This window comes from Haliotis rubra, unplaced genomic scaffold (assembly GCF_003918875.1).
Source record: "Haliotis rubra isolate DU_JTF1 unplaced genomic scaffold, ASM391887v1 Scf79, whole genome shotgun sequence".
Taxonomy (NCBI): domain Eukaryota; kingdom Metazoa; phylum Mollusca; class Gastropoda; order Lepetellida; family Haliotidae; genus Haliotis; species Haliotis rubra.
The window spans coordinates 2,458,490-2,466,532 of record NW_025767512.1 but is presented as its reverse complement, the minus strand read 5'-3'; the positions used below and the strand labels follow the sequence as shown (position 1 = coordinate 2,466,532).

Genomic DNA, 8,043 nt, shown 5'->3' with positions numbered 1-8,043 from the left:
CCTTTGAATGTATTTTGGGCCTATGGCCTTTTACTGCAAATAAACTCTGTCTGTCTGTCTGTCTGTCTAATTATTAGTACTAAGCTTCTTTTGCCCGGTAGTTTATACAACATGTAAATCATTATTAGGTCAATTTTCTTATTAAGGCGTTTTCTTATCTGAACTTTTGTCCCAGTTAACTTTTAGTCTTCCACGCAAGTTTTCGAGAAAGAAAATTAGATAAAGACTCGACCTCCACCTGTTAATCTCTAGTTTGACGAAGCATATTGTGGTCTCGAGAAATTCTTCCTGTACAAATGTATCGTCTTGTAATTCTGTTTTTTGTTGGCTTTGTCCGAGGACAGGTATCTACTGCTGGCCGTAAGTATTGGAGCAATCACCCTGAAAATTAGAGGGACAATGATGATAGTATATATAATTTACAACAAAGCATAGACACGCCAATGCCGCACAGACTAGTACATTCTTATATGTACATATTGTTGATCAAAACGTGTGTATTTGTAAGTATTAGTTAACGTAGTGATATTTATATTACTAAAGGATATCTATTTTTATTTTTTATTTTTATTATTATTTTTGTTTTGTACGATTTTATCAGCTGACTTTACACGTTACCTAAGTTTCGTTAAATGAGATTTTAAAAGTTTTTATGATGAAGAGGAACAAATGGATAAGTGGATAAGTGTTTCACCGTACCCATATTTGATAAAGGTATGTACCTTTTTCTTAGGGTTCTTTCGTCAAATTTAAAGTAATTGTGATTTATCTATTGTTCATGCTTCAGAAGACTTCGTTTAATATTTTAGCGTTTGTCGTAAGTTATTGAGAAACTCTGTCCTGCCAGCAGTAAATGGGTACCAGGTGGAATAAGTAAAGTAAACAACGAAAACGAAAGAAAGATGAACCCTTTGACGTAATCCAACGCAAACGAAATCTGGTTGATCCATTGTGACAGTGCCTTGGTATTGAAAATGTGACTCAATTCTGAGTCGTAATTTGTATTAACGAAACGATTTTGGACACGAGCGTTTGGTAAAAGATATACTTGTATGGTAGAATACGTTATTATATCTATGGCACCAGTGTCAAATATTCGTTGGTCATGACTATTGTTGTGTCAGGCAACCCGTGCTACAAATAGACCACACATACGTACACCCTTTTCGCGAACACCTGGTGGCATTACTCATATATAGTGATCCGCTTTTAAAATGTTAAGCACAGGGGAATCTGATTAGAATCCGCCAATACTCGAGATGGTAATAATCAGCTATCCTCTGATATGTCATATTTACAAGTTCCAAACTGTGAAATTAATTTGTCGCAAGCAGTGCTGATTGCATACTCCTCGCTGTTTTACGCCCTTTTTAGCAATATTCTAGAAATATCACGGCGGGGGACACCAGAACTGGGATTGACACATTGTACCCATGTGGGGAATCGAACCCGGTTCTTCTGTGTGAAACGCTTTACCAAGTAGGCTACCCAGCGCCCCTACTCTCAGTTGACTTGGTTCATACATGTCATTGTATCCCAAGTGGTGTTTGCGACTTGAAATGGGTGTTCATTTCAAGAACACGTCATCAATAATTGTCAGTGATCCATTCATTGTATTTTCACCACTCAAATGTTGGCCTTTTGCATCATTATAATATGTTTCCTTAGATATTCGAAACTGGCTTTTCTATGACGTTGATGTCTTCAGCCCATGGGTTTGCAGTGAATGCTTCTTCCCGAATTGACCTCGGCGTAAAACTAAACTCACTCACTCACTCTTCCTGAATTGACTTGGTTCTGTTTGTTGTATCTAGCCTGTGGGGACAAAATCGCCAACTGCGCAACGTATGGCCAGGCCTCCTGTACTACGTACCCTGATTGGGCCAAGGAGAACTGCAACAGCTACTGCAAGTTCTGTAAAGGTAGACTTCATTTACACATCCCAGTCTCGTAACATGCTCGTCAGACTCCACGAGAGTCTAATATGGAACAAGTTCTTATGGATAACAACTTCTTTATTTCGTGAGTGCGACGTTTCGATACAGATTCTTGTACCGTTGTCAAGCAAGAGTGATACATGAAGTGGTTTCCTGTTAGGAAAGGCTCCTGGGTGCTGTTGTACAAAGCAACCTTAGCGCTATGGTTGTCATAAGTCAGTGTTATTGTATGAGAGGTACGGTCGCCTTAGTACTAAGATCGCTTTGAACAACAGCACCTTGTACCTTATCCATCGTGTAGTGGTAAGAGCGTCCGACCGGAGTGCGGAAGGTCGCGGGGTCGACCCCCGACCGCGTCATACCAAAAGACGTTAAAATATGGTACTTGTTGGTCCCTGCCTGGCGCTCGGCATTAATGGGTACAACAAGGACTGGTCGGGTCGGAGTATAATGTGTCTGAGTGGGGTATTCATGCTTCACTGCGGCATGGTATCTCAGTGGGCTAGCACTATAAAACCAGCTTAAGTCTGTGCTAGTACATCAGCCGCGTATACACATACACACGCATGCACGTCGTCATATGAGCGAAATATTCTCAAGCACGACGTTAAACCCAATTCCACCACCACCACCTTATCCATCGGTTATACTGCAGGGACTAAGTCGATCACTCCCGACAACACCATTTACTTTGGATTACGTATTGCTTATACTTAATGGTTTGCCTGGTCCAGATTCGACTTTTACATGCATACTAGTACTGACTGCGGCGTAAAACAAAAGTCACTCTCACTCAACTAAAGAAGCATATGCTTGTGATTAACTTATGAGTAGGGTTTAGTAAGAACATCATTTACACATTGTCATAATTAGTCTAATCGCGGACATTTAAGAAACTATCTTATCACAAAAAATGTTATATACATGTATAGTGTCGAATAGATACGCGCTTATGAGAGGTGCAGTTTGTTTTATTGCTTGTGCTGGAAAACGACACCATTTTTAAAATATGTTATTAATACATATCCGGTCTATTATGGGGAATGTTGTATTCAAGAAATCTGGCCAGCTGAATATCGTACACTACCGGGCAAAGGAAAGTATACATTCATATTTCAAGGTGGAAAAGGTTGGAAAAGAACAAGTAAGAAAGAGTTATTCGATAGTTTTGTTTTTCATACGGGTTTCATAAATACATTTTGGACTAGGTTTCAGTATTTAGGGTATTGTTTTCAGGGAAGCGACGTTGTGAGAACTTAGGTGATATTTGGATCCAATCCAAGTGTTTATTTTCTTTTGCCTGTTAGTATACATGACGCCATACACTGACAAAGACGGTGTATGTACAGATATTTATGCAAACATATGTTTACATTAGGTATAGGTGAGATAATCCGACAATACTTTTTACCTGAACTTTCATTGCGGCAGTTTTCATAATATCTAATAATTATGTGGTTGGTTGGTTTGTTGTTTAACGTCGCACTTAGCAATATGGCACCTGTCTTGAAATAATCGAGTCTGGACTAGACAATCCAATGATCAACAGCACTTAATTCTATGGAGTACGTCTAACGTGCTATAACAACTGTAATGTAAAATACTTTAATTTCATTGGTCAATGACGCTTTAACAAGTGTCCGTGTCACCCCTCCCAGGAGGGTGACAACTGGAAACAATATTACCCGCTGCCAAGGTAACCGCCGAACTCTCCGCCAAGAAACTGTATCCCTAACAATCGTATGACGTCATAATATGAATGCAGTGCACGGAGCTCGAAAACCGTTCGATTAGTTGTTTTTGTGTTCACTATGTACACAATTATTTTACCGACTTTCACTGCTTTGTTTATACTATTTTATACATTGAATCGTTTGCACATTCAACTGAAACATAATTAGCCATTTTTATAGCAGAATAAGCTTGTCAGAATATGTTTCACTGATTTAAAAATCCTGTCGAGAAACAGACGCCATTTTGTTTATATGTCATATAGTCGGTGGCGATCTTTAAAATAAAATAAAATAAGATAATATTTTGTACATTTAACATGGTGATGTGATAAATCCGCTGTATGCTCCTCCCTCGGGTAATACGGTCTGATGTGCGTCTTTTGTAGCAGTGTCATCCCTCGCCTACCGGCTCGGGTGGCACTGCTACAAAGGTACATCAGACCGTATTACCCTCTAGAGATACATACAACTTATATTATCATCCAAAACTGTGTTCCTCGGAGATCACAATGCTTTGACATAATCAATTACTTGACTCACAATCCTATGACGTAAAAAACCCTGATGACATCACAGTGCCATGACGTCATAAACTTGATGACGTCACAATGCTATAACATCACTCTAATGCACGTAGATTTCATTTTTCATGAAGAGTGATTTTTGATGATAAATAGAATCTCACCCTCTTGTCTTCTGATATCAAATATATCAACACTCGTTGATAAAAGTAAAATATCCTCTGCAAGCCTCGGATATTTCTAACTTTATCAACTTGTGTTGATGTAACTGATATCACAAGACACTTGTGTGAGATTCTATATTTATATGAAGAGGCTCTTGAATGTCCATTTTGCCCCAGCTAATCTGCCCTGTGAAGACGTGGACGCCAACTGCGGCAGCTACGACACTGCCACCTGCAACAACCCCCAGTTCAGCCACTGGGCCGAGACTCAGTGTCGTTACTACTGTCGACGTTGTTCAGGTGAGAACCAAATAACCCCGATAACTCGATGACATGTCAACACGTTAAACGTCGAGTTATCCGTATTTCGAGAAAAGCAGAGTACTCATTTTGGACATAGGGCGATGAGGTTCTCCCCGTTCAATGTAGTTGTTTTGACATAAAAAGAAGCATATCGAAATACTAATCGCAAGTGACAATGTCAAACTGACTGAAATGATATTTTATGAGTCTTGATATATGTTTATTATACTGTCAGTCCGATTAAAATGATATTATGTGAGTTTTGTGATATGTTTATTACAATGTCAAACGAATTGAAATTATATTTATGAGTCTAATGATATGTTTATTATAATGTCAAACAGATTGAAATAATTTTTGTGAGCCTTGTGATAATTACGTTTATTCCTGTCATAAATCATTTCGCGAGCGCAATGTTTCTTTTAGCAGCTGTTAAACATAATGGATGTTTACAGCGTATTTTCTCTTTGTATTGGAAATCGCGTGTGAATGAAATGTTTGAGTGATTCATTATAAAGTGCCAAATAACAGCTATGATTGTCAGCAGAAAATAGTGACACTTTGGGAGAATAAACAACAACATTCAAATATACTGACAACGGTAGTCAACAACATTTTTAGATGGAATGCATTGTATACTAGTATATGGAACTTGAAAGTAGGTCCTCATTTGCATATTTATCGAATCCTGGTACCGAGTTGACTGGATGTTGTTTTCCAGCTGCGGCTCTAGCTGCCAAGGATGCCTTGCAAACAACACTCCCTCCATCATGTAAGTTTTATTTGTCGTATAAACTTTCATAGCAGGACTACTTCTTGTATGTAGGTCCTCTGGAAGTCATTTGTAATGATCTTATTTCTGTTCCATCGATATTTTTCTCTATTTCTTTCACTAATTGCAAAAATGCAGTTTCGTCGCGCCTATCATTGAAACGCGATGAAATGTTATTAGTCCAAAGAAATGAGAGCGTAACGTTTCAACAAGAATGAAGAAAAATGTAGCAGACTTGATAAGAAGTGAATGCTTGCGGAATGTGCAGATCGTGATAGATTTACCCATCATCTTGATGGTGGCCACTTGTCTTAGTTCCGCCTGTCTTTGTCCGCTTGCACAAAACGATCTTAGCTCTAAGACGTTCGTAACTCTCATGGTGCACCATCGGCGTACTATAGTCATACAGTTCAGATCTCTTTGCGGAAGTGTATTCGTAAGTATTAGGTGACGTCATAGGCTTGTCAACTGTGGCCAAGGCTCACGCTATTGACCTTTGGATTTTTATTCTGGTTCGACTATGTTCTCAGTTCCTTTAGCAACGGGATACAATATTAGAGCATTGAGTTTAAGGAGAACCTACTTGCAAACTCGGATATCACGAATGTAGAGGTAAATACTCGTATTTTCGGATAACAGGAATGTAGAAACCATTACTTAAGGGTTACCAAACCATTGTACACTACATACAACGTCTCAACAGTATTCTTAATTACGATTTCCGAGGAGTGTGTTTGTTTTATCCGGACTTTATTTCAGTGTGCAAGGACAAGATAGACTGTCAGGCTTACAAGCAGGATTCATGTACCCAATATCCTGGATGGGCAAAGGAAAACTGCATGGCGTTCTGTGGAATCTGCAAAGGTGGGACCTTAGTATTTTACTCGAATGACCAACTACAAAATGACCAGACGAATGTACTCTTTCTGTTTTCTTAACATCTGTCACCGGACTAATATTACCGCTTCCCTACAAATACATAAACGATACATGTCAAAATATGCGGGATGTGTGCGTGCCTGCGTGTATGCGTTTGTGCGTCCGTGTGTACATCACTCAAATTAAGGCCCATCGGATTCTTTCCTAGAATATGCAGTGTGTCACCTGAGTCATACCAGTTACATGAAAACTTCCTTTCCTTTGAGCAGTATTTCGTCGGAAAGGAACAGTTACCCTAAAGCGAAACCTTCGGCCCCTAAGAAAACAAATGGAGGCCGTGGGGTAGCCTAGTGGTTAAAGCCCATTCCTGGTGTCACCCGCAGTGATATTGCTGGAATATTGCTAAAAGCGGCGTAAAACCCAACTCACTCACTCACTTGATGCCTGAATATCATGTCGATGTCACATTTACGCCTTAATAATTGTAGTTTCGAGACAAAATCCACGCTGTACTTTAGTTTCGAGGAACTGGATTGGAAAGGAACTTTGTCTAATGATTTGTTTTTCCTGTCTTTTTACATAATTATGTTCTTTGCTTTAGCCATTGTTTGAATTTCTGAACACCGACTGAATAACCGCTGCTCTTCGGTTATAGCTCAATAACGATCAAAGTTTTGCGGATATCAGGAACAAATTAATATTTAATGTTGTATTTTAAAATAAAGCTAGGGTTTGGGTTGATTTTTAAAGGTTTTCTTGGACCAGCCCGCTCTATCAGAAGCTGTGCATTGGGATTCGATCAATAGAAAAGAAAGCAAAAATAGCGAAAGTAGAAATATAGTAACTGTGGTATCTGTCAGCGAGTGAGTGAGTATTGTTTTACGCCGCTTTTTAGCAATACTCCAGCAATATCACGGCGGGGGACACCAGAAATGAGCTTCACACATTGTACCCATGTGGGTATCTGTCAGCCAATGTTAATGAGGTCTAACAGACCTGGAGAGCTAAGGACTTTCTTGCTACTACTTTCTATAAATTTTACTCGTTCTCATTGTTTATATGTTCTGTATTTTCTAGGTATAAAAGGGGCGGTGTGGTAGCCAAGTGGTTAAAGCGTCCGCCCGTCACACAGAAGACCTGTGATCGATTCCCTGAGTAGGAACATTGTGTGAAGCCCATTTCCGGTGCCCCTCGCCGTGATGTTGCTGGAATATTATATTTCTAAAAGCGGCGTAAAACCATATTCACTCACTCTTCGGCGAAAATCCTCAAACTGTTCACATGCATTTTCATGATTGTAAATCAGCCATTTTCATGGCGTGTTTCAGGCGCCCCAACACCTCCACCAGTGTGTGCTGACACAAATCCCGGATGTGCAGGCTACGACAAGGCGACCACCTGCAAGGACCCCAAGTTCACCCTGTGGATTCGGGCCAACTGCGCAAAATACTGCGGTCTTTGCAGCGGTAGCGTTCATTAATATTTTCAGTTATACATTTTTATAAACAGAAATTACGGAAACATACTACCGGCTCGGGTGGCACTGCTACAAAGAGGGGTACATCAGACCGTATTACCCTCTAGAGATACATACAACTTATATTATCATCCAAAACTGTGTTCCTCGGAGATCACAATGCTTTGACATAATCAATTACTTGACTCACAATCCTATGACGTAAAAAACCCTGATGACATCACAGTGCCATGACGTCATAAACTTGATGACGTCAC

General features: G+C 39.6%; 1 protein-coding gene across 1 annotated transcript; it reads left to right on the top strand.

Annotated features, from left to right (window-relative positions):
- The first annotated feature begins 207 nt into the window (after positions 1–207).
- Positions 208–7,789, top strand: LOC124261177. The gene is made up of 6 exons (XM_046695505.1): positions 208–360; positions 1,815–1,922; positions 4,533–4,655; positions 5,380–5,430; positions 6,190–6,294; positions 7,638–7,789. Exons 1-6 carry the CDS (start codon positions 297–299, stop codon positions 7,787–7,789), a joined length of 603 nt encoding a protein of 200 aa, XP_046551461.1. The 5' UTR covers positions 208–296.
- The last annotated feature ends 254 nt before the right edge of the window (positions 7,790–8,043 follow it).

Coding starts and splice junctions, on each gene's coding strand:
- LOC124261177 (XM_046695505.1), top strand. CDS start 297: ATGTATCGTCTTGTAATTCTGTTTTTTGTTGGCTTTGTCCGAGGACAG. Junction 4,656..5,379: donor CTACTGTCGACGTTGTTCAG/GTGAGAACCAAA, acceptor GTTGTTTTCCAG/CTGCGGCTCTAGCTGCCAAG. Junction 6,295..7,637: donor GTTCTGTGGAATCTGCAAAG/GTGGGACCTTAG, acceptor GGCGTGTTTCAG/GCGCCCCAACACCTCCACCA.